Consider the following 27503-nt stretch of genomic DNA (forward strand, 5'->3'; position numbering starts at 1 on the left):
AAAATACTGAAAGAAAAAAAATACCATAACACTTGAACAACTTTGTTTCACTTAGTTTACAAAGAAAACATTAGGATTCTAGTGTCTGTTTTAAATAGTATGTAAGCATTGAAGAGCAAATTGTTCTATAGGTTGTGGTCTTTTAGAATATTTGGGGATAAAAATGAGGGTAATTTAATAAACCCATAGATAGCTTTATTACTTTGGAATGGGAACTTCATTTAAAATAAAAATCATGGGGCGCCTGGGTGGCTCAGTGGGTTAAAGCCTCTGCCTTTGGCTCGGGTCATGATTCAGCGTCCTGGGATCGAGCCCCGCATCGGGCTCTCTGCTCAGCAGGGAGCCTGCTTCCCCCTCTCACTCTGCCTGCCTCCCTGCCTACTTGTGATCTCTGTCTGTCAAATAAATAAATAAAATCTTCAAAAAAATTAAAATTAAAATAAAAATCATTTAAGAACCTTGCATTTCTAGCCTTATTATAAATAGTATAGCATTTCCTATTTTCCATTGGTTCTAGATGTGGTTATTCTAGAATGAAGTTTGCCAAAAAGAGGAGAGTTGGGAGAGGCTTTAGCTTGTTTGAACTGTAGTTATTTCTGCCTGGCTTGCAGTTCTATCATGGAGGCATTGCAAAGAAAGTTCCCCAGTCACAGATAGACCTAGAACCACATATTGCCTAATCAATTGGTGTGCGAGTAGAAGACTGAGTAGAGCTTTCTCTCCTACTTCTGGTCTCTAACAACATTGAATTGAATATAAATGCTTATTTTTCCTATTGATTGTTCTCTTTGAATTTTGGCCAAGATCTACTTCTGGTAAAATTGGCTAGCATACTCAGAGTGGGTCTGCTGTAGACAGGAATGGTGGTGGCTGTGGCATACCCAAAGCAGCACAAACAAGCAGAGCTGCTCTAGAAACTCCTGGTGCAGAGATCTAAGGATCCACTTGTTGTGACCCAGGCTCTTGCCTTATCTTCAGTGTGGATGGCCTTTGGGCCAGTTTACTTGTCATAGTTTTGCCATGGGTTGCATAGGCGCAAACATAAACCTGATGGAATTCATTGGGGGGGGGGCGGTGTTATCTTATTCTTTTGAGTTCTACACTTTGCCGAATCTTAGAACTCAGAACATAGCCATGTGTGCCATATTACTCTGCATTAATGCTCTTCATCTTTTAACTCATTTGCATCAGCATGCAATAGCATTAACAGAACAAAATTCTTTTGATCTTAGTCTGCCATTTGTAATTCTCATCTTTACTGCCCCTCATTGTGATGTCCATCTCCCTACAGGTCACTGAGTCAAGGCAGCACAAACTCAAACATGCTGGATGTTCAGGGAGGTGCACACAAAAAAAGGGCACGTCGCAGCTCTCTGCTTAACGCCAAGAAGCTATACGAGGATGCCCAAATGGCAAGAAAAGTGAAGCAGTATCTTTCCAGTCTGGATGTAGACACAGATGAGGAAAAGTTTCAGATGATGTCATTGCAGTGGGAACCTGCCTATGGTACCTGTAAGTACAAGTTTTCACTTAATATAAAAGAAAATAGAAATTTATTTCTCCAGAGTTAAGCTGAAGTCCCATGCAAATTGTTTCACTCAAAAAAGTTTTCTGATATACCCCAAGCATTGAGTGATCCTCTTAACCAGATACTGAATACCATCCATTCTGAACGATTACCCTATGCAGGAAGTTGAGAGATAAAGAGTTCTTCTTTAAAATTCATTATAAAGTCTTCTTTTTTTTTTTTTTTCATTATAAAGTCTTCTTACAAAAACATGGAACATTTTAAGAGGAGCCCTTCTGTTTGAGAACATTTTTACCTTCACCACTAAATGAAGAATAAAAATAAGTGAAATTTTTTACCTTTTTAAAATCTCACAGGTAATGTTACTTACCAACTACAAAATCCAAGAAGTTTAATTGAAACCCTTAGAGAGGGGCCCTTGGGTAGTTCATGCAGTTAAGCATCTGCCTTTGGCTCAGGTCATGAACCCAGGGTCCTGGGATCAAGCCTTGCATCGGGCTCTAGCTCAGTGGGGAGCCTGCTTCTCCCTCTCCTGCGTCCCCTGCTTGTGTGTATGCATGCTCTCCCCCCTTCCCTCCCTCTCTGTCTCTCTCTCCCTCAAATAAATAAAATCTTTAAAAAAAAAAAAAAAGGAACCTTAGAGATAATAGGTGTCAGTAATTAATAAAACAAAAGTCAGGCACGTTCTAATATTGATGTGATAGACAAAAGAAGAGCCTAGTCTCAATTTTTTTTTTTAATTACATATAGGTTTCCCCCACTATTCCTAACTAGAGCATTTCTATGAAACCTTTTGTAAGCCAAAATGACATAAAAGGAAGAAGCAATTACCATGAAGTTATATGAAAGAAAATTTGAGTGTTCCCAACTCCCCCAAAAAACCTCTTTTAGGCTTTTCTGATACCTTAAGACATACCTTGTTAATGGGTGCACAGAATAAATCCAGATAAAGCAAAGATGCACACAGACCCAGTTGAAAGCTATGACAGTTTGATAATCAGATACCGAATATAGTTTCCGAGAAAATAGCTTGTTGATTCTACTCTGACTGGGTTCACATTGCGTCTGTAAGCAAGAATTCTCTTCAGATTTCTTGTGGCTAGTGAAAACTGATATTGACATAAAAGCAAAATTGCGTAACGCAAACTTCTAAAAGCTGAGAATACCTGTACAACAACAGAATGTATATGTGTCTGGGTCAAGGAAATGATGAGTCACAAAAGCAGACTTCAAAAATAGTAAAAGACATTGTGTTGTGACAGCCAAAAATGATGATTAAATTATAAGTGGATGTTATTTTATGCATATACATATATATGTAATTAAATAGTACACCAATAAAAATTCCAATAGGATGTCTAGAACTTGATAAACTATTGACAGAATATTGTTGGGGGAGGTTCACATTTTCTGTTTCTAGTCTTCCTGATTGATAGGAGGAAAGGGTAGTCATCATGAGCTGACCCTGAGATTAACAAATCGCATATAATAGAAAACAGTTTGTCAACAGAGTAGAAAAGAGAAAGTGGACATATAACCACATACTGATTTAATAATTTCAAATATGATGGTGGATTTTAAAGTACAGAGTAAGCCATTCGGTAAATGATGTCGTAAAAAGGATTTTTTTGGACCCTTCTACCCATAGGAATAGAGTATGGTGGAACCTTCTGAAGGATGAAGACAAAGTTTGAGTGTCATTATTACTTTTTGAGCAAGGTTATCTTCATCCTAGTTCTCTGTTTGCCCAAGGATGTAAGACTTAAGGATTGACAGTATGTTTTATTTCTGTGATTCTTTCTACATCAGTCCTATTAAATTGAAGGAGAAAGAAATAATAAAACCTAACCATTCCTGAGAACTTTCTATATGCAGCAACCATGCTAGGCACTTCACAGACATTGCCATTTACTCCTTAGAGCTACCTGTTCGGTGTCTTGTATTGGGGTTGTTATTCCTTTGAGATAATGCACCCAAAATCTGTTTATATAAAGATGTAGCAGGGGCGCCTGGGTGGCTCAGTGGGTTAAGCCGCTGCCTTCGGCTCAGGTCATGATCTCAGGGTCCTGGGATCGAGTCCCGCATCGGGTTCTCTGTCAGCAGGGAGCCTGCTTCCCTCTCTCTGCCTGCCTCTCTGCCTCCTTGTGATCTCTGCCTTTCAAATAAATAAAATCTTTAAAAAAAAAAAAAAAGATGTTGCAGAATATATTCCGATGAAAAAGAAATCCTGCAGATACTGAAATGTTAGAGAATAGTCAAGCACACTGTTTTCTTATCAAGACAAGGGATAGTACATGGCCATTAAAAATAATAAACATATATAGACTTTGAAGGTATCTAGAAAAATTTTTACTACCTGTGACCTAGTAAGAATAGTGTCAGCCATGTGAAAATGGTACATATTAAGGAGTAGTGACCAAAAAAGTGTACAGAATCTTAAGATTTATTCACATTTTACAGTTCAAAGCCCATATCCATAATTTATTAAAGTACTCTGACCCTACTTTGCATGATCCTCAAAATTATTTTTCTGCAAGTAATTCAGCATAGACCCTTATCATCTTACAGTGACAGAACACAGTTTAACCTTTCATCAGACAAAAACAGAAACAACACTTATGTTATCTTTTATTTTCATTTTCTGCTTTTTTTGTTCCCTAAATCTGATTTGGGATATTCAAGAGCATAAAAATCTCTTCTGTGCCTGGCTCATTGTTAAAATGGGGGCCCAGAATGATTCTACATACCTAGTCTGCATCCATTCTCTCTCTCCCATTCTCCCTCCCTCACACCCTCACCTGCACACTTTCCTTACACCCAACTAAACTTATCTGTCTTTCCTCGTAACACTAAATGGTATCCTTTACTGCATATTTAACACTGACTTAAAATGAGTAAACCTGTGAGACCTTCTTTAAGTTTGTGATAGTTTAATTCATTTTGTATTCCTTTAATTTGGGTTGAGAGTCTTTACTTGATTTCTATTGCATAAATGATTTTTAAGCATTTAAATATTTTTTATTTTTAATTACTCTTCAGATGGTTTATTTTTATTTTTTTTTAAGATTTTGTTTATTTATTTGACAGAGATCACAGGTAGGCAGAGAGGCAGGCAGAGAGAAAGAGGGGGAAGCAGCTTCCCTGCTGAGCAGAGAGCCCAATGTGGGGCTCCATCACAGGACCCCGGGATCATGACCTGAGCCAAAGGCAGGGGCTTTAACTCACTGAGCCACCCAGTACCCCTCAAATGATTTTTAAATCCCAGGCCTATACAGTAGTTGATTGCTAAGCATTTTAGAATTTGGTTCTTCCTCATAAATCAGTATGTATTTAGTTGAGTTTGGGCAGTCATCTCTATTTAAAGTGGTTTCTTGATTTTTTTCTTCTTTATACTACAGCAGGTAAAATAAGATGTCAGTTGATAATTGGTTAGTATTGACAGAAAGGGGAAGGTGTGTTCCATGGCTTTAGCCCAAAGGTGAGATAATTGCTCGGGTTCAAGCAGTTGAGGAGCCACTGCACATTATCTTACAGAAGTCCCTTTGTTTTGACTTCCGAGATGTATCCTAATTCTTAACACTCAAAATACTCTTTAGGCCCTCATAATAAAAGCATGGTGGATAACTATTACAGCTGTTCTGGGACTGGTTAAACATTATAATTTGGCTTTTATCTTGATGTTAAAAACAAATACATGGTGGAGTACTGAGATTGGACCTGTGTTGAAACCACCCTGAATAACTAAAGGATTAAAAGTTCTTTCCTCTGGACTACTATATTCATTTTAATCAGAGGCAGGAGCTTTTTGTTATTTAACTCAGTTCTCAGTTTTTATTCTGACATCTGTTATCAAATACTCTAATCATGAATTTATAAAATAATTCTCTTATAGTCCTGCATGTAACTATCGAAATTTTTCAATAGTTTCAGTTCAGCAAATACCCATTAAGCATCTTTTTTTCTATCAGTTGTGGCATACAGAGGGATATATAGTAGTGAGCACAATAGGCAGTCCTTAGTACTCTCATGTTCATTAAGAGCCTGGTCAGGGGGACACATTAATTGATGAATCGCACAGGTAACTGAATTGTTACAAACAATCACTAGTGCTGTGAAGAAAAGATATAGGATGACTTGAAAAAATAAGGGTTCTAGTTGCTGCAGAGTATATGGTATTAGGGAGGCAAATACTGGCCTGATGCTAATCATGGAGGGCCTGATAGGCCATGATACTTACATGAAGTTATTTTTAGGAAGATTAATCTGTTCTGTTTTTTGTGTTAAAAAATAGATGGTTTTAGTGCAGTCATTTATTATTGTCACTGGTAATAATCTTGCCTTAAAAAGCACATAATTACATATTTCTTACTCTATTCTATCAGTGACCAAGAATTTAAGTGAGAAAAGATCAGCCAAATTGTCAGAAATGTCTCCAGTGCCTATGAGATCGGCAGGTCAAACAGCTAAAGCCCATTTGCATCAGCCCCACCGAGTAAGCCAGGTGCTCCAAGTGCCAGCTGTTAATTTGCACCCCATCAGGAAGAAGGGACAAGCCAAAGACCCTGCCGCATTAAGTGAGTATTCACAATTATTATTGCATTGATTTAATTTAAAATTTACAGCGGAGTTAGACTGAAAAATAATTACAAAGGTAAATGCTCAGGAGATGATCTAGTATGGTTTGTATAATTTAATCATCACTCATGAATTTTAAAAAGTTTCAGTCTGTAGGTATGTATTGACAGCATACCTATTTTAAATGTTGCTTTGGAATTTCTGTAGTCATCAACAGAAAACTTACAGTACTACACTGAGGTACCAAGAGTTTATTGCATTCAGAGGGGCATAAAACAGTTATCTAATGTACATGCACCCTATGAGAATGAGGTTGCTTGTTCTAAAAATGTATATTGTTTTTTTCATTAATGATCACTTTTGAAAAACCTAGTTAGGAGACAAGAAGAAATTGTAAAGTATGTAAAAAAAAACCTGTGCCCCCCCCCCCGCCCCTTTCTTAGGCCACGTGGAGGGGAAGCTAGGTTCAGTTTGGCTCCTAACATTATTACCTAGCCCATGTATTATATTTAGGACATATTCAGTAGACATCTGTGAATTTGATTTTGTTTTAGATCCAAAGTTGAGTAAGAAAGGACCCCCCACCCTTTCCAGATTTTCATTCTGGTGCTATCGACACACAAACCAGTAACTTAAGTATAATGTGTTTGCTTTTATGCCAGGAGTATGTGCGTATAAAAACATACTAAAAAAAAAATAGATGGAAAGTTTTTAGGACACACAGAGCTAAGTATAAAGTCAGAGGTGACTTTTTGGAGGTAATGCCTAAGCAGAGTCTCAAGGGTGAAGTAGGAAGGAGGTAATTGGGCAAAGATAGCAGAGAATTGCTTCAGGCAGAAGAAAACCTTGGGACCTACAAGGAGTTGCTGTGGGCATTGCAGCTGCCTCTGAGGGCAGAGCTACAGGAAGAGTGTTTGTTAAGAGAGTGATGATTATGGTGATTCACAGACCTGTACCCCTGGGGATAAAAATATATGTTTATAAAAAATTAAAAAATTTTGAAAAAAAGAGTGATGATTAAAGCTGCTACCTACAGAGTACTCCCTGAGTGCCAGGCACAACTGAGTGTTTTACTAGGTTTGTTATATTCATTTAATCTTCACTGTAACTCTATAAGATACCTAATACTCTCATTCTACAGAGGAAGCATAGAGGGTCTCCGTAACTTAGACCTGCTACCAGTGAATAATGGAGCTGGGCCCAGGCTAACGGTTAAAACGTCATACTAAACAACCTCCCAGGATGATGAGATGTGAAGTCCAAAGCACACTTAAATTAGAATATGGAGTCCAAAGGGGAGTTGGCAGTGGGGAGCTGTTGCAGAGATTTGAACCGGGAAGGTAACGGTCTGTGTTATACTAGAGAAGGACTATAGTAGGGAGTGCAGTAAGACTGCAGTCAGAGAGGTGCCTGGGTGGCTCAGTGGGTTAAAGCCTTTGCCTTTGGCACGGGTCATGGTCCTGGGGTCATGGGATTGAGCCCCACATCGGGCTCTCTGCTTAGCAGGGAGCCTGCTTCCTCCTCTCGCTCTCTCTCTCTGCCTGCCTCTCTGCCTACTTGTGATCTTTGTCAAGTAAATAAATAAAATCTTTAAAAAAAAAAAAAAAGATTGCAGAGAGTCCAAATGGAAAGCTAATGTAATAACTAACAGGGTGTTGCTCAGAGCCTGAGCTAGTTGGATGGTTATGGAAATAAAGAGGTAATTAGATCCAAAATCGGTGAAGTCAGTCAAGTTGCAGGCTAGGAGTACCAAATGAGACAAATCCTGATCTGGCTTCTTACTTGGATGTCATCACCCAAAAGGTAGTTATTACTTGTTCCAAGTAACCCTTTTTCTCCATTTGTTGTATTATGGCTGTTATTTATATGATAAATACATTTATATTAAAATAGCATGTGAGGGCACCTGGGTGGCTCAGTGGGTTAAAGCCTCTGCCTTCGGCTCAGGTCATGATCCCAGGGTCCTGGGATCAAGTCCTGCATAGGGCTCTCTGCTGAGCAGGGAGCCTGCTTCTCCGTCTTTCTCTGCCTGCGTCTCTGCCTACTTGTGATCTCCGTCTGTCAAATAAATAAGATCTTTTAAAAAAAATTTTTAAATAACATGTAATTTAGAGTAGTGTTAGTGTACTGTGACTTAAAGGTCTTCAGTGTGAAAGGGCTGCTTGGTATTATTACAAAGGCCCAGCAAAGATGGGCTCACTTTACTGATTAAAAGAGTATCAGTAGCTCTTGGACATTTCCTAAAGAAGATAAATACAGAAGTATCAATATGGTGAAACCATGGCTAAGTTTGACCCACGCTAAACTTGACCAGTTGTTGGACAAGAGTGGAGATAGAACTTTGCTGCTTGTTTCCGAGGGGGTTCCATAATACTATTTTTCCATAAATTCATGATTGTTTCTATTATCTACTTTTCTCCTGTAGTGTGAATTTAGCACTCTTGAAAAGGGCTGGACTGGCATCCCTGCGCACCTGTGCCCCCACAGCACAGCTGCACACAGGTAGTGATAGGGCCAACATCCCCGCACTGCCCTGGTTGCGTGCCTTGCCCTCCCTGGAGAGAGTTTGAATCCGTCCCTTCTCTGTTAAGTCTTCCCACAAAACAAGTGTATCTTTTGTGGGAGCTGGGACACTATACTCAGACCATTAACTCGGTTTCCCTGACACCACAGCACAAACAAACAACAAAGAACTGTTACTATCTGGTTGGTGCTGACTAGCTGAATTGGAACAAACAACCTAGAGGTGAGAATCTCTGTATGCCATCAGCTGGTCATTTAGTCCTGTTCGCCATTTAGACATTTTTGTTGACTGCACTAGCCGTTGTGTGTCATGGCTTCAGTTATGTAGTACTTTAAGCCACTACAGATATTCTAATTGTGAAGTGATGGTTATTTGCTTCTTGGGTTTTATTTTTAGATACAAATTTACCTCAGAAAGTTTTAGGAACAACTGAAGAAATAAGTGGTAAAAAACATCCAGAAGACACTATCTCTGTAGCATCATCTTTACATTCTAGTCCTCCTGCATCTCCTCAAGGTTCCCCTCGCAAAGGTAAGACATAACAGTGTAAGCTCATCCTTATTACAACAAACAACACTTGGTGGTACATGATTTGTTTTTCAGTCTATAGTGATAATGGAAAGTGGAAAAACATGTAACTTCTAATACTTTTTGGGCTTTCATGTTTTAAACTGAACTATTGAGATACTTTCCAGGTATTGTTCATCATATCACCAGGACTCTTGTATTCGCAGTCTGGCTCTTTGTCAGTGGACAAGCGTAGATAAGAATGAAGGCAGAAGTCACAGTTGTTTCATTCTGTGCATTCTTGATGTTGTATACAAATTTCCAATTAAACGTTTCTGTGGAGTATTTTTAAAAAAGAATTTCTATAAGAAACTGGTCTTAACCAACTACAAAATTGAGGGAGAGAAACATTTAGGTTGATACATTCCTTTTTTTAATAATGGAATATTATGTTCACTTATCAGGATTTAAAATAACCTATACCCCTATGGATTTTATATGCTATGTAGGACCTCTTGAAGTAAAATACCTGAAATCTGTCTTGCTCATTGACCTATGTTTTCATAGTTCAGAGTGAAGCCTTTTTTTTTGGTCTTGACTAGCCCTGGGTAGTGTGCATGCAGCTGCCATTTCATGGTAACTGCACATGTAGCATTTAAAGGGTGTGTATATTTCTTACATTGGCCCATCCACAGTTTTTGTTAGCCTGGTAAAAAAAACAAAACAAAACAAAAAAAACTCCTTAGTTCTGGCCTCATCCTCACAGATGTAAAAAATAAATAAATTAATCTGTTTAAATAATCACAGTACAGGAGGGCACAAGGGGTTGAGGAAGACAACATTATGAAGTCGAGCAGGAAGGAGAAGCTTCCAGAGTTTTCCTTAGCTCCCATGTTCTAAGTTTCATCTCAGTTTTGAAGGTTCCTTTTTATTAGCTGCCACATTTTGGCAGTTATGTGGTAAGGGAATGTCAGACCTGAATTTGAATTTTGACTCTCTTCCCCACTATAGCCATGTAACTAAGCCCAACTGTAAGGTTGGGTTTCCTGTCCATAAGATGGAACAAAGACCAGACCAGCTCTTTTTAGAGGCCTCATACGAAGTTAAAAGAAATAATACTTAGAAAACCTGACAGATGATAAGTGTTTAGTAAATTGAGATGTGTTGTCTTTTAAAACCCTGCTGCCACCCTGCGGTAAAAATAGCTTCATTGCTAACCTGCCCTACTTACCCTTTGACATAGCTGAGACTAGCTAGAATTTTCATTCAGATTTTACTAAGAAAAGAGTAGTAGAATTAAATAGGAATAGAAGCAGTGCATATTAACAGTGTGATTATATAACACAGGTTTCTGACCTTGTGGTATGTAGTTCATATATGATTTTGTGAAGCATGCATATCCTGTTTCATTTCTTTACTGTCTGCATGGTCCTATCTGAAGTGCCCCTTACCAGATCTCACAGAGGGGGATGCTGTCACACACATGGTCCTGATAACATGGCTACATGCTCTTAGCACTCTTTCAAGAACAACTCTACACCCTCCACACCTTTTGGGGGCTTTTCAGAGGTCCCATCACAGACAGTTCTTTAACCAGGAAACTAGTTGAATTAAATACAGTGTTCTTGCCTGCATGTGACTTGTGGGAAGACCAATTTCCCCATTGCTCTCATTACCAAAAGAAAATCCACTCTCACCACTAGAATCGAGAAATCTTTTTGCCATTTTGACTTTCATCATGTGGTCAACAATTGACCTTGACATTCATAGCTGTCATAGGAGACTGTCATAAACATGTTTACGATCCATAGAAACCTGAAGAAATTATTTTCTTTAAAACTGTTTTTTACTGTTCTTACATATGTTCTATCAAAACCTCTCCAGTTATTGTATTTCCTTTTATTTCCATAGACATGATTTTGCCAGTAATCTGAATTGAACAAAAATATTATTAAACTAGGAGTACCTTATTAGGTTCTTGCTAAACTTTGGAATTCCTAGTTATTGGTTCTTGCTAAACTTTGGAATTAGTTCTTTTCCTAACATTAAATAGGAAACAAGCCTATCTTCATGTTTTTCATAAGGGGATTTTAAGCAAGAAATTTTTTTTTTTAGTAAGTAAGAACTTTTAAAAATATGAGACATCAGGCAGCTTTATGGAAGGCTGTGGTAATGGAAGGCAACTTTTCCACTTTGGAGATAAACAGGATCAGAAATTGTGCTTTGTAAATATTTACCCTGTATTTACTATTTTTGTGTCCTGTCTGGTTTTAACCAAGCTTTTTCTTAGTAGAATCTGCCTGAAAATTCTAGACATAGTTTATTGTGAGAAGTAATTCTGGTTAGTTCATACTCTTTGTCATATTTTTATGACAAGTTTTGCTTACTTTGAACAATATTTTATTACCAGCTTGTTCTGATTAAGGTAATTTTTCTCCTGCATTGTGTCTTGCAATGACTTCAGTGTTTATGCTATATAATAGACTCTCTGTGTTTTAAAAAATATGTTACTAGATTTCAATTTTTCCAATATTGTCAAAATGTTTGAATTTTTAATAGTGAAATGTTCTATAATAGAAACCAGCCTAATTGTGATTAACTGGAAAGAATTAATTGACCATGACAGGGTTTTTGCATCTCTCCCTCCAGTTGGCAGTATCCTATCTGATCTCAGCATCCTGCTGCGCCTCTCAGGGCCTTCCTCATCCCCTCCCCGTGAGTCCAGCACCAAGATCAGTGGCCAGAACTGCCCCGGAATAGGTGGGGTTTACTTGCAAAAGAAAATCCTTCAGATTACCAGGAGCACAGCCAAAAGAACAGACAGGACCGAGAAGGCCACTGAGGAGAATAGAGACAGGACAAGTTGTGAGAACGCAGCCAAAAAAAGAATGACATCCCCGTTTAGAAGATTTAGGGAAAGAACTCTTTCAAGGGAGAGACTAGCCAACAACAAAAAAGAGGACGCAGATCACCATCAAGCTACAGAAAGCTGTGAGAAAGTGAAGGATGTTAGAAGCAACATCAAAGATGAGAAAGGGAGTGACCTCTTCAATTCAAATAGCGGAGGCAACCGTAACACTTTAAACTGCTTCTATACGCGATTCAAGTCTAAAAGGAGAAAGACAATCTGACGGAGTTCCTCACTTAATTTTAGTGTTAAACTTGTTTTCATTTATTATGTAAATGTAGCTTAAATTATTTATCAAACAAAGTTGAGGCAGAACAATTTAGTGTAAAATACGATTTATAGGCATTTCATAGTGTTAAAGATACTCTAGCCACAAAGTCATATTTATTTAAAGTGCCTTATTTGTACATGTTATTTTACTAATGTGAGTAAAATTTATACTCTTGTTTTCTGTAGTTGGCTTTATTTCCTGCTGATAGCGACTGGGTCTGTGAATGAAATAAGTAGAGGTACTTTTTAGAAATCAGTATTTACTTCTGCATTAGAACCCCTAGTAATGATCTTATCACCACCTTTGCTTCAGAGAATTTTATTGCTCTTATTACTGCAACTACTTTACAAGCTAAAGGAAAACGAAGGCAAGAAATTTTATCTTGTCCACATACACTTTTTTTTTTAAGATTTTATTTATTTATTTGACAGAGATCACAAGTAGGCAGAGAGGCAGGTGGGGCGGGGGATGGGAGGAGAAGGCTTCCCGCCAAGCAGAGAACCTGATGTGGGGCTCAATTCCAGGACCCTGAGATCACGACCTGAGCTGTGGGCAGTGGCTTAACCCACTGAGCCACCCAGGCGCCCCCACATACACTTTTTATTTCATTTGCTTTTCATATAAATCTCTGATCGAGACAGGAAAAGGAGATCTGACATAGCAAGTGAAGAATCATTTGGAAACTTGTTGAAAATACAGTTACTGTGTCCTACTACAAACCTCATAAATTCGAATTGCCTGAAAGGGCCTAAGAATATGTATATTAATAACCTTTCCAGGTAATTCCTAGAATTGATTGTATATGAGAAACACTCATCTAACAGAAGGATATAATTCTAAAACAGTAAAGCAAGTGACTCCTCCAGGATAAAAGAGCAATCATTCTTTTCTTTTTTTTTTTTTTTTTTTTTTTTTTTTTTTTTTTTTTTTTTTTTTTTAAAGATTTTATTTATTTATTTGAGAGAGAGACAGTGAGAGAGAGCATGAGCAAGGACAAGGTCAGAGGGAGAAGCAGACTCCCCATGGAGCTGGGAGCCCGATGCGGGACTCGATCCCGGGACTCTGGGATCCTGACCTGAGCCGAAGGCAGTTGTCCAACCAACTGAGCCACCCAGGCGTCCCCATTCTTTTCTTTTGAGAAAGGATTTTTGTATTTTATTTGGATGGGGTTTTGTGGGGGGGGGTTTGGTTTGGTTTTTTGTTTTAAATTTACCAAATCCATTTTCTTGGTTCTCTTGAAAATTGACCAGTCACTTCCTAAAAAGCACTGAGAAATGACAATGTTGAGAAGAACAAAAGCCTTGTTTCTCTCAACTTGTCCTGTGCCTGGTGGCCCCATAAGCCACAGGGAAGTCACCCGTATTCTGGGTCTTCATTTTTCTCTCTGAAATAGTTACTGAAACTACTTAATATGGTTAGTGTTCAACAAGTTTTTTCTTTAATGACTTGAGTTATATGTGTATATAAAGCCTATAGTTTTCCTTAATGAGATTTGTCAGGATTGTCCTTAAAGGTCATGTACCTTTTGAACCCCATTTTTCCAGTAAAAAAGAAAATAATTATCTGCTTCTTTGAGACCTACTCCTTGTTGGGATTACTATGGCATTTCCTTTTATTTCTAAATAAGTTTGTTTACTTTTCTAACATTTATCAAAATAGACATTATGTACCTTTGACTGTCATGCTACAGATTTATTTTGAGATGCTTCTGCCTCATTCCATCTCTACCCATTTATTCCAGAGAATGGAAGAGAAAATCTCTCTTGCTGAATCTGCTGTGCAGTAAACCACAGAACAATTTAAAATAGGCAGATGCTTTTATTTTTGTAAAACATTTTTATAAATGTGTCAGTTCTGCTGTTTAAAGCAATATTCTGTAAACCTAGTGAAGAAAAAGGAAACTGGGTATAAGATGAAATTCATAGCTAACACAATTGATTTAAAAATATGAAAATAATTGCTTTGAACTTGGGGTAAGACTCCTTAGTTGACATAAGCAGAATATCTGGGGTAAGTATATGGAGTTTCAAAAGCAAAAATGTAACTCTCTTTTTTGAGTCTTGATTCCCCTCACCCACCTTTACTTCAAGGTGGTATTCTAGACCCTCAAATCAGACCATGTTAATCAAAGAAGGGGGCACAGAGCTAAAAAGAAGTGGAGAAACTCAAGATGTCTGCTTTTTACTATTTTGAAATATATCTAATACCTTCTTATTTTATTAAATGCTTGTAGCTATGTGAGAGCCCAGGGCAGATACACATTTGGACTAGTTTCCTCAGTAATACTGGATTTCGACTTCGTATTTCTTGAATTTGGAGTCAGGTTGGTACAGTGTAGGTAGGTAGATGAGTGGATATGTAGGGGAATGTGTGTAAGAAATTAGCATCATTACATCTACACAGATGGAAACTGAGATTGCTTACTCTGTCTTTTGTTGTTCTTGTTTTTCTTCAACTTCTCCCTGACCACATACCCCCTCCCTATTTCCTTGTTTTGTAGTTTAATCACTTGTTTTCTCTCATTTAGGTTATACACTTACACCGTCAGCTAAATCTGACAACTTGTCTGACTCCAGCCATAGTGAAATTTCTTCACGATCCAGCATCGTGAGCAATTGTTCTGTTGACTCCATGTCTACAGCTCTGCAGGATGAACGATGTTCTTCACAGCCTGTGGCGGTCCCTGAATCCACTGGGCCTTTGGAAAAGACTGAACACTCCTCAGAGATAGGAGATCATACTCAGCTTGGCCCTGGGTAAATATGGCTGCCCATGTTCATACCACAAAACCCAAGCCAAGTGGCCATTGCAAGCAGTGCTCCCCAACTTGCCCTTAGATGATGCCCCTGTACCTGTGGGGTGGTTGCAAGGGATCCATAAAATAATATGAGGGCCAGCATGTATCTTCTATCTCAAATATGCAAATAAGTACTATTTTGAAAGATGAATGGGTGCTCATTTTTTTTTTAAGATTTTATTTATTTATTTGGCAGACAGAGATCACAAGTAGGCAGAGAGGCAGGCAGAGAGAGAGAGAGGAGGAAGCAGGCTCCCTGCTGAGCAGAGAGCCTGATGTGGGGCTCGATCCCAGAACCCTGGGATCATGACCTGAGCTGAAGGCAGAGGCTTTAACCAACTGAGCCACCCAGGCGCTCCTGGGTGCTCATTTTTAAGTGTGTACTGAATTTAACTATCTGTCATGTATGTTTCAATTAGTAAGAGCTCACAGTGAATCTGCTATGGGTAGGGGGATGTGGTTCTTGTAATGTGGCTCAGACAGACTGTGTAATGGGTGGTGGTCCCAGTGCTGTATCCATTATAGACAGGTTGGTGGGGGCTACAGTCAGTCCTTGATCTGAAAGTATCATTTAGGGAGTAAGAATTACCAGCTAGCAGAAGTCCAGAAAGTTTTTTTGTTTTTTGTTTTTCTTAAAGTTAGCTATAAATTTCTATTTAGAATCAGGCAGTATGGAAATCTTGGAGAAAATTCTGAGAAAGTTGATTATAAACTGATTGTTAAATCTGGTATTTTTTATTATGAAAAAAATCAGAGTGAAGTGTTACCATATTTGTAAAGGTTTTAAACTATGATTTTCTAGACCAAGGGTCAGCCAACATCTCTGTAGAAGTTGAATACTAAATAATATCAAGACTTTGTAGGTCATGAATTCTGTGTTGCACTGTTCAACCCTGCCATTTTTGCCCTGATATAGCCTTAGACAATGTCGTTTGTAAATAAGTGGAGATGCTGTGTCCCGATAAAATTTTATTTACAAAAATAGGCCAAATCTAAGGATCAGATTTGGCCTTGGGCTATAGTTTGCCCACACCTGCTCTGTACTGTGAATGAAGGGTTCACAAGCTTTTTTTTGTTGGGGAGCGGGGTGCAGCTAGCATGAGACAAGGAGGGTAAAGAAGGGCCTGATCGTAAACATTTCAGGCTTTGCAGACTCCATTTTTCTCTCTCTCAAATTCTTTGGCATGTTTTTGTTTTGTATAAACTCCTTTTTTTTTTTCTTTCTTTTTCTTTTTCAAAGATTTTACTTATTTATTTGAGAGACAGAGACAGTGAGAAGAGAGCATGAGAGAGGAGAAGGTCAGAGAGAGAGGCAGATTCCCTGTGGAGGTAGAAGCCCCTTGCAGACTCTATCCCGGGACTCTGGGATCATGACCTAAGCCAAAGGTAGCCACCCAACCAACTGAGCCACCCAGGCGCCCATGTTTAAACTCTTTAAAATGTAAAATACCATGCTTTGCTCCAGACAGTACATGCTCCAAAACATGCCATTGGCTGAATTTGGCTCCTGAGCCCTAATCTGGGGACACGTGCTGTAAATAATAGTATACATTTTACAGTTCTTGGTTGGAGAAGTTACTCTGTACTTGGCACTATATTAGGCTAACCTCAGAGTTAACATTGAAAAACCAAACGTGGTTGAGAACATATAGTTAAGAATTCTTTAGTCTGTATCCATGTAGAGAGTCTAGCATTATGTTGACCAACAATGAAAATATATACTTAATGTTACTCATTTCAAACCTCATTTTTCATTTTCATTTAAAATCAATTCAAGAAAAATTTCTGAGGTAACTTTGCTAGTAAGTATTTGAGCTTCTCCCAAGTATGTTTCTGGGTAAGTATGAATATTAATGGCTATAGAGATTAAGTGATGATTGATTACAGTGTCATTTTTTTCTTCACAAGATTATTTTGGCATTGAACACTTATAATGCATGTTCAGTAGTCTTTCGTAGGCAGTAATACTTGGATTGGACAGAAGAAGGTTTTTCCAGTAAGCCAGTAAATTACTTTTAATGGTGTATCCCCAATTTTTTAGGTGGGCGCTGTCAAAACCATCTCTTGTCAAGAGTTTAGCTGTCTCCTCTTCTATGAGTAATGAAGAGATTTCCCATGAGCATGTCATTTTAGAAGCAGCAGATAGTGGTCGTGGAAGTTGGACTTCCTGTTCAAGCAGTTCCCATGACAACTTCCAAAGCCTTCCAAACCCAAAAGGCTGGGATTTTTTAAATGCTTATCGACATACCCATTTGGATGGCCCCATTGCTGAAGTTGAACTACCTGACTGTGAGCCCTATTCCTGCCCTAAAGGCTGCTCTAGAACTTGTGGTCAGTGTAAAGGAAACCTAGAGACTAATCAGATGAGACAGAGTTGGGCCTCCTCCAGTTCTCTGTCTGACACATATGAACCAAACTATGGAACAGTTAAACGGAGAGTGTTGGAGAGCATCGCATCTGAGTCCTCTGAAGGCTTGGAACCCAAGGATGGCACTGATCCAGTTTATAAAACTGTTACTTCAAGTACAGAAAAGGGCCTGATTGGTAAGTTCTGTATTTTTTATCACCTGTGGCATTTAGAGATTAAGTGGCAAAAAGTGGCATTGGGATATCTTGGCCCAAAATTTTACCCCTGGAAATATTTCTTCTCACTCCAGGCTCTCTTCCTGCCTTCTACAAACAAATTATTTTCAAAAAGTTGACAATTTCTCAAGGGTTTTGGGACAGGTATTCAAGTCTGTTAAAATCAGAGGGCTGATATGAAGGTAATTAATTAAGCTGGCAGTTTCATTTGTGTTTTGTTTTTGAGATTTGTGGTTTCATTGAGGAAAATTGTATTACTATGCAACCCTGACAATGGGATTATTCCCTTTGTCACCTCATACATTGTTTGGACCACAATTGGTGTGATACATGGTAGAAACTTTAAATCTGATATTATTCTTTAATAGAAGTGGGGAAAATTGTGATAAGGAAGTTGAAAATATTTTTCGGTGTACCCCCCTAGCACACGTCATGGCTATGCCAGCTCCTGTTGTGGGTTCCATTCTGACCACACACAGCTTTTTTGTTGTATGTGTTCATTTAGTATTTAGCCATCAAATGCATTTTTTCATTTATTCACTGAATTATGTAAATATTTAGATATAATAGCCCCTGCTTTTCTATTTATATGGAATGATTATACTTTGAATCAACTATATAACATATTAATGAAATCAGTTTAAATTACTAAAAGTGTGAAAGATGTGCTGATGTTTATAGCACATGTGTAAGTACATTTTTACTTGTCAGTTTGCATTATAGCAATCTGCTATAAAGGTTTTTAGCGTGTTGATTTTTTTCCAAGCATTTTCTATTAAATCTTTCTGGGTAACTGCTATATGGACAGCTAAACATGATTGTACAAGGATACAAAATGAATCTCCTGTCCATTTAGGAAACTAGATTTTTAAAAATCTTTTATTGCATTTCTAGATAACTCTGGGCTTAAATTCTTCATTCTTATCTTATTGGTTTTGCTGACTTCACCCCTTCCCTCCCTGCCCCATCCTCTTGGGTGGGAATGGAAATCCTTGAAGAACTTGATACTACATGCAGATTTTGCTGTTACAGTTGTAGAAATTTCATTATGAACAAACCTGATTGTCTCTAAAAGAGCAGTTAACATTAGAATTATCAATGGTCTTTCTTAATTTAGGTAGTGTTTGTGTTTAAAAGTTTACGTCAGCAAGGCCGTCAGAGTGGTTTATCCTTTAGGTCCTGTGAATTGGTCTTAATAAAATGGAACTTCCTCTTTCTTTAACCTATTTCTGAAGTTTTTTGAAATTTTGCCTTTGTCCCATGGTCTGCAAACTTAGGGAAAAGGTTTTTAAGTTACATTTTTTTAAAATCACAGTTATTTTGAATGTGCACTGAAAATCACAGAAACTTAAGATGGATTTCCTAAAATTATGGCTTTTTCTTTTTTTCTCTTTTTTTTTTCCCACTTAGTCACAAATCAGAAGTTAGCAGTAAGATGCCTGAAGGAATTAGGTCCTCTGTACCCGGAAGTTTAAGTTGTTGATACACCAGGACCGACAGGTCGTTTCCACAGGAGTGCTGTAAAACGGTGGTTCATGTCTCAGGACAGAGTGGGCAGCCCTGAAATAGAGGGTCCAGATGTCATTTCTGCAAAAGTCCTCTCTGTCAGCAGAGCTTAGGTTAAACTGCTGAATGGTTCTGACTGGGTCATCCCCAGGGCTGGTGTCCCTGAAGAGCCAGGCAGCTGTTTCTGAATTTGGCGGTTGGGGGGTGCCCCACTGAAGAGGAGGGCTTGTCACCACATCACTTCTTTCAACTCTCTGGCACTCTGGTTTTGTTTATAAGACCTAATGTGATCTATGTGTTTGAAAACAGGTTTAAATATTAAGTTTTAATCATTATGTTTTTAATCTGTTCTCTCTATATTCAAATATATTCATTTAGTCTATTTTTGAGTTCTGTTTTGTCACTGTAATAAGTTTCAGTATTTTTTTTCTTTCATTTCTTAGATTTTTCATTAACATTTCCATTGCTTGTTTTTCATGCCAGTGTACTGTGTCACCTCACCCAAGAAGGAGGATAGGTATAGGGAGCCACCTCCCACTCCTCCAGGATACATGGGGATTTCTTTAGCGGACCTAAAAGAAGGACCCTACCTACACCTAAAACCTCCAGATTATAGTGTGGCAGTGCAGAGGTCAAAGATGATGCATGACAGCCTCTCTAGACTGCCATCAGCCTCCCTCGGTAGCAGCCCCGTGGCCTGTGTTCCGTCGAAGATTGTAACTCAGCCTCAGAGGCAGATTTTGCAGCCGTCCCATCCTAAGCTAGCAGATGTGACTGATGCAGATAGCGAAGCAGATGGTATGTTGACAGACTACCTTAATGGGTCTCAAATAAATTGCTGAATACATGAATTGATCTTTACTCTGTTATTTCATATAGTCATTAATGTTTACTTCTAATTGCTGTAGCAATCTCTGTTTAAAAAAAAGGAAGAAAGAAATCCCTTAATGTGGTGGTGTATTTTTTGAATGGAATAATCTGCATGTTTCTGTGTGCCCAGTACCCTTCTTCCTGCTCAGATAGGGTCTTCTTAAATCTGACCAGAAGTGGCTCAGTCTGATACGATCATTTTGATTGGAGGCACTTGACCTTAGTAGAGCTGCATCTCACATTAATGCATGAAAACTGGAAAGTGCCTCATTACCTGAAGTCGTGCTGTTGGTGTAGTTCCTCTTAACAGCAGAACTCTTGACTGACTGCAGCTGGGGCAGCATCTTGCAAAATGATCTGCTTTATTAAAAATAAATGAAATTTTATCCCTTCAAGCAGTAGAGTAATGAAGCGATGAAGCAGTTAGGGCAGTGCCGTCTGTCAGCCCGCAGAGCGAGCAGCGCTCATGTCATTGTAATAAAATCTGGGCCTCGATGGGTATTTGAGAGGATTTCTTGGTTGAAAGTGACTAGTTCTCTAAACAGGTGGCTAGATTGTATGTTGATCGTCATTACTATGCCTCATCTACCACTTAATGCTGTCTTTACTATTTTCAGAAAATGAACAGGTCTCAGCAGTGTAGCCTTTGGAGGACCCATTGGAAGTGTACCAGAAGCCGTCGAGGAAGGAGTGGGCAGAACCACCTCATGATTCCGCAGGCCGTTGTTGCCAACGAACAGCTTGCTGCTGCTGCTAACCCAGAGGTCTCGTTCCCTGTACTCTGAGCGATGACCGAGCTCTGAATCATGCTTCCTTTTATTGAATCCTTGCAGATGCAGTTTCCTCAGCTATGGATGTTGTGCCTGGAAACCAGTCTTTACTTCGCATACCAGACCTGCCTTGGGACCACAGTTACTAGAACAGATGCAAACTTGGGAGTCCTCCCTATGTATATCAGTATACATTTTTCTTAAACCAAATTATTTTTAAGATAGTAGTTTAGTATTATTTCCAAGCCATAGCTTGGGTTAACGGACAAATTCAAAATGTCTGCCATTACCAAGGATATTTTTGTTCATTTGAAAAGTAACTTATTATTTGAAGTTTTGTGGTTTTCTTCATTTTGGGGAGCTGTTATTAGCAGATGTTTAGGTTTGAGATCATAAAACTGTTTCTGGTCTGATCAAACTGAAGTCATCTTTATCAGATGATATGCTTAATCTAGACAGATGAACTTGATCTATAACTCCAGTGCAATGTAGGATCTCCATTTGAGTGGGATAGGAAGCCCTTTGTGGTTGAGGTGTTTGGAAGATACTGCCCTCGGCTGATTTAGAAGGCCAGCTGAAGCTGCCACAGGGTTTCTTCTCAGTCCTTTGGGACAGGGAGGCTGTGACTAGGGGGGTAGCCACCCTCATCTCCAAAGAATGAAATTTTTTCTTAAAAGAAAATGTATACCAATCCCTTCTGAAGTGAAAGTTATGCTGCATCTAACTAAAAGTATAAATCCATTAAGTAGAGAATGGGTTCAGTAGAGTTCTACAGAAATCCAAAACAAAAATTTTTGACTGCTCAAATGTGGAGTTCTTTCCAAAGGAAATGTAATCATTGGTCTGTAACCATGGAGATGAATGCAGCTGCATGTATGTTCTGCAGCCACCCCTGCACCCCATCTCAGCATGAGGCTGTGTTCAACCCTGATCAATGCTGCAGCCGCCAGCTGCCTACAAGAAAGCTCATGAGCACACCGAGGTGATAAGTGGTTGAAAATTTTAGGGGGGACAGAGGAGCTAGAATTGTGGAAATGACTCTCTTTTCTGTACTCAGTTTAGCCCTTGAGAGGAAAGAAATACATATTTTTAATAGCCTATTGGGCATGGCGCTTCTAAGTATTTAATTAAAATTTCAGCGACTGTTTACTGGATGATCTAGTCTTTCCACATTTTTACTAATTAAATACAGTGTTTTCTATATCTTAAGTTTAAAATTTATCATTTGTTTTTTAATGTAAATGTAAGTGAGAGCTTAATAAACTTCTGTGATGACTACCAAAAAAAGGAAAAAAAAAGCAAGAAAAAGGAAAAAAAGCCAAAGCTATTCGTGTGCACTACCCAGATTAACATGGAGCCAAAATGGGTTTACTTCTGAGTGGTCGTCCATATGTGAATTTATAGGATTTAGCTCGTTTGTGATTTTCTTTTTTAAGAGTTTGTTCTCATTTTTCCCTAGCTATCTCTTCCCTCTCTCACTTTCTTGCAATCCCCTTCAGTTTTTGTTTGTTTGTTTGTTTAAATAGTGGGCTCCACTGCCTGCATGGGGCTTGAACTTGTGACCCTGAGATAGTCACATGCTCTACCTACTGAGCCAGCTAGGGGCACACCCTACCCTCCCCCTTCATTTTGAAATCGTAATTCATTTCCCAAGTGGTGAATGGGAGTACTCTATGTTTTCCTTCAAAATGACTGTCTCTTCATTTAGGAAAAATAGCTTATCTGAAAAATTCCTTTGGGCATGAAAACCCCATGAATTTGAAACTTTATTAAAGCCTTAAAAATCCACCTGCCAAGTATGTTAGAAAGAGGCTAATTGACTCTGTAGCTATCTTGTTCCATTGACATGGAAAGTGGCCTGGATCAAAAATCTTGGTTTTGAAAGTCACACTGTTGTGATTTAACCTAATAACACTGCTCCTCTGATCACAGAAAATGTCCCTTCATTGATTTACGTAATAGTGTTTTCATGTCCGGGGCAAAACAAAAGAAAACAAAACATACTTCTGTTATAGTTCTCTTTGTGTCAAATTTGGTTATATATTCTTATTATTTTATATCTATTACCCCCCAAAAAATGTGCTGTTTGCACATTATCTGTCTGTTTACAGGTGTTTGAAATCAATCAGGAGCCTTACCTGTCTTCATCCTTAATGGTGTTGAGAATATCTTGTACAGAGAGTCAGAGGCTGTAATTTTGACTACACCTTGTGGCTGCCTTTGTTTTTATCTAGCTCCACCTGTGAGTGTTGGGGTCAGCCGATGACAGTGATCAGGAACTAAAGCCAAATGCATTGTATTTTGATCTGTGTGTATCCCCTAAAAACTTATGGTGTTGTGATTTTTATATTTTAATTCTAATTTAGGATACATTTCTGCCTTCTCTTAGTTACATACTAGAACAAGGGAAGCCTTAACCTGTATTTGCTCCAATTCTAAACCCCCATTTTTGTTTTTATTTTTATTTTATAAATTTTTAACTTTAATGAAGACACAAGTGCCCTCACCTCCCCTCAGCTCCGAATCTGTCAGGACTTCCTGAAGCAGTGAATCCATGGGGCAGAGTTTTGCCAAATAAGTTTCAACAGAACCGTTTGTTCAGAATGAAAGATTTGGTCAATTAGTAAATCTGCTATATAACTTCCCTAAAGATTTATTTTAAGTAGTAGATTCTTCCTCCAAATGATTACTTTGAATCTGATCTTTGGAGAGAATAATAAGGCTTATTAACTGGTTTCTCCTGAGGGTGGTAAGTCATACTGTGGTCATTGGTATAACCTGAGCATCTCCCAGGCCAGAAGTGTGGCAGTAATCATGAGGATTTACGAGAACAAACCTAATTTTTATGAAGTGTTCTCTTCCCTATGAAAAGAGAGGAGAAAGAATTTCCTTGTATATTTAAAACAGTGATAATGATTGTTATTCTGATATATTTTGTTTCTAAAAAATGTGATATTAAAGTAGATGTATCCCTTTAGCATTACCTTAAAGGCTAGAACAGAGGGATGAATCTTCAAAAGTGTCACAGTACATTTTCAAATTTAAACTTGAACCCCAGTTCATCTTTAGCTTTTGTTGTGCTTTTTTAAGGCTTCTTTATTTTTGATACACAGAATGCAGTTGTACTTGATCTTTTAAAATGAAACGTGAGCTTATCAGAAAAAGACAAAACTGCACAGTTCTAATAATTAAATGCAATTATACTGCACAATTCAGTGATTGTAAAGTATCCTGTAACGAGCAATGTTTGTCTCCTATTTTTTGATACCTCTTAAACTTATGTCTTTTAGAAAGACAGTGCCTCTGTATGCTTTTTGTATTTTTACTGAGTGTAAATATTTGTTATATTTTTGGTTAAGAGAATGTAAAAGTCCATTTATTATCATATCTACTAATACATTGGTGGAATCAATAAAGAATCTACATTAAACTTCTCTGCTCTTTATTTCATACATAGATAAAATAATGACACCCAGTCACTCAAGGCGGCCATTGTGGGGCTAGCATTGGTGTGAAGGCCTTATATTTTAGGTCCGCAGAGAAATTGGAGTGATCCAATTATTGTTGACTTGGTGCTGTCTAGAAAATACCTAACTCTTTTTTGGGCTTTAAAAAGGGTGTTTGATGAAAAACCAAATAACAGTGGTTAATCCCCATTTGGCTTGTTTCTCTCTTAGAACAAGAAAGCCCAGGGCTAATGGGGTAAGTAAACACTCTCTGGGACTCAGGGCCCAGCATTTACACTGCTTGACATCACCTGTGCATCAACAGGAAGGACAGAGAGGTAAAGGTGCAAAAGTGTGTCTCTTTTTATAGCGAAACAGCAGCTTTCCCAGAAGCTGCACTTGGTATTTCTGCTTTTATCTCACTAGTCAGAAGTGGGTCCCATGACCAGCGGCTGCAAGAAACTTGGGAAGTGAACTCCTTAGCTGAGCCATCAATGGCCCCCCAAAAAAGTTGGATTCCTTTCAGTGAAGAAGAAAAGAATGGACATTGAATGGGCACCTGGCTTTGTCTGCCACAGGACTCCTCTTGTGAGGCAAGAAATGCAGCAGTTTGTATCAGGGGATCAGATCCGAGAACCACCAAAGAAGGAAGAAATTTTGCTCTGGCATTTCTTCCTGAAACTTTCCTAGTCTTCACTCTGTACCTAGGGAATATTATTCCCTTATAATAAGGCTTCTCCCTCCTCCCGTTTAACCCCCTCTCACCACACACACCAGATTGTCCCCAGTCATTCCTTCCCCTGACCATCTTTGCACAAGTGTCCCTGGTTCATTCCTTTACTTAGAAACACTACACATAAATACAGTAGGTTGAGTGTTGGCTACCTAAAAACATCTAGCCCTAATCTCTGGAATTTGTAAATGTTACTGTATTTGAGAGAAGGGTCTTTGCTGATGTAATGAAGCATTTTGAGATGAGATTACATTGAATTACCTGGATGAGCCCTATATGCCAAGACAAGTCTGAGGGAGAGAGGAAGGAAGATAAAACAGACCTAGTGAAGGCGATGTGGAGACAGCAAAAAGGTGAAGTTACAAGTGAAAGAATGCCAGCAGCCTCCAGGAACTGGAAGAGAGGAGATTCTTCTCCACACTTCTGGATGCACCCTGATTTGGACTTCGGGCCTGTTTCAAATAGGACACCTGAGTCCTGCTGATCTGTTACGGTAGCCCAGGGAAACCACTACACATACTCTATTTGTCTGATGTTCGTGATCCAGGACCGGTAACTGAGGGATGTGCTAGTCCGCAAGGAACATGTGGACCACCTCCTCCCACCCACAGAAGCATCTGATAAACTTGGGGACACAAATTGGCCACCCCAGAGGCATCCCCTGCGGCAGCCTAGTAAGCCTGTCTTTTTTCTGGTGTTTACAGAAGGGACACTCCTAACGGTCTTGCCAAACATAATGTTTTCCATTTTTCTCATTTTAGGCATTGTGATGGATGTGTACTGGTACCCTACTGTGGTTTTCCTTTTAATTTCCACAATGGCTGATAACGTGAGTAAGAATCTTTTTGAATACTTATTGGCCATTTGGCTATCTCTTGGGTGAAGTATCTTTTTAAATTCTTTTTTAAAATGTATGCTAGAGTATTGAAACATAGTTGTTTTATAATGACCTTGTATCTAGCAATCTTAATTTGTTTATTTTAGGTTTCTTTTGGATTTTTCTAGATACTCCTATCGTGTTGTCATAATGACTTTTATTTATCTCCAGTCATTTTGCGTTTCGTTTCTCACCTCCTTGCCCTGGTCACGGTGCTAGTTAGTACCATGTTGAATAGAATGGTCGGGGTGAAATATACCTTTCTTTGTTCCTCATCTAAGGGGGAAATTCTCCTTATTCACCATCGATCGTAATGATTGCCTTGGGGTTTTTGTAAGTATTCTTTATGAATTTAAAGATGTTTTAGTTAGAATTTGATAAGCAGATGTGTGATTGATTGAATTATCAAATGCTTTTCTTGAATCTGTTGAGATGAATTATTTTTCTTGAATCCGTAAGTGTTGTTAATGATCGATTTCCTAGTGTCAGCCGCTTCCTGCCCCACTCCTCCCCACTTCACCTTCCTCTTTGCTAGAATAAACACCACTTGGTTATGATAGGTAATTTTTACCTATCATATTTCTGGATTTATTTTGCAGTATTTCATTTAGATGTTACATCTATGTCCAAGAGAAAGATGGTCTATAATATCCCTTTCTTGTAATACCCTTGTTAGGTTTTGGTATTGATCTTAAACTGGACTCATGGAAAGAACTAGAAAGTATCTTCTCTGTTGTCAAAGTTTCTGGAAGATTGAACTCTAGCCACTTGCACCTCTCTGGACTCTCACCTGTCTCTTCGGCTCCAGAACACTGAGGAGCTCCTACCCAGTTTACCCTTCCTTGCATCATGGCCTGGAAATTTTCTTCAGGCGGTAAACTGGGGCAGTGGTAAGGTTCAGGTCTTGTTTCTTGTGCTTTCAAAGATTAATGTCCTTCAGTGCTTGATGTCCAGTGTCTTAAATGGCATTGTTTTATATGTTGGTGTAGTTTTTTAGTCACTAGAGGCATGAGGTTAAAGTGCCAGTTAGTGCCTTTTTTTTTTTTTTTTTTTTTTTTAAAACAGAGAGAGAGAGATCACAAGTATGCAGAGAGGCAGGCATAGAGAAAGAGAGGAGAAAGCAGGCTCCCCAGTGAGCAGAGAGCCCGATGCGGGCCTCGATCCCAGGACCCTGAGATCATGATCTGAGCCGAAGGCAGAGGCTTAAGCCACTGAGCCACCCAGGTGCCCCAGTTAGTGCCTTTTGAGCAGAAGTGGAAGTCCACATATAAAACTTGAAGATAACTCTCTCAGTAAGTAACAGGCAGACACACACATACCCTTCCCCCATCACAAAAAAAAAAAAAAAATCAGTAAGGATATAAAAGACAAGAACAATAGAATTAACAAACTTAATAATCCAATGGACTCCAGAACACGTAATCATTAACTGCAAAGTATATATTATTTCTAGGTGAACATGAGCATTGATCAAAGTTGACTCTGTTAAGCCATAAAGAAACTAACAAATTGCAAAAAGTTGAACTTGTGTAGAGAAGTTTTCTCTGTACAGAATAAAACAAGAAATTAGTAACAAGAACTATAAAAATTGGAGGTTAAGAAATATGT

General features: G+C 38.6%; 1 protein-coding gene across 13 annotated transcripts in view; it reads left to right on the top strand.

Moving 5' to 3' along the window:
• RAPGEF6 (Rap guanine nucleotide exchange factor 6) overlaps positions 1-22329 on the top strand; it is a 193712-nt gene extending 171383 nt beyond the window's left edge. For 7 of the 13 annotated variants that reach the window (XM_044228140.1, XM_044228157.1, XM_044228147.1 and 4 more), the window contains 7 exons: positions 1292-1512; positions 5911-6102; positions 9024-9158; positions 14841-15069; positions 17152-17654; positions 19683-19997; positions 20687-22329. In XM_044228140.1, coding sequence (XP_044084075.1) covers positions 1292-1512; positions 5911-6102; positions 9024-9158; positions 14841-15069; positions 17152-17654; positions 19683-19997; positions 20687-20712 — 1621 coding nt within the window. In that variant the 3' untranslated portion in view covers positions 20713-22329. Of the gene's footprint in view, positions 1-1291; positions 1513-5910; positions 6103-9023; positions 9159-11783; positions 12703-14840; positions 15070-17151; positions 17655-19103; positions 19656-19682; positions 19998-20686 lie in introns of those variants that run through there. The other 6 variants (XM_044228206.1, XM_044228212.1, XM_044228221.1 and 3 more) reach the window with 4 other exon arrangements.
• Positions 22330-27503: the final 5174 nt, after the last annotated feature.

This window comes from Neovison vison, chromosome 1 (assembly GCF_020171115.1).
Source record: "Neovison vison isolate M4711 chromosome 1, ASM_NN_V1, whole genome shotgun sequence".
NCBI classification, from domain to species: Eukaryota; Metazoa; Chordata; class Mammalia; order Carnivora; family Mustelidae; genus Neogale; species Neogale vison.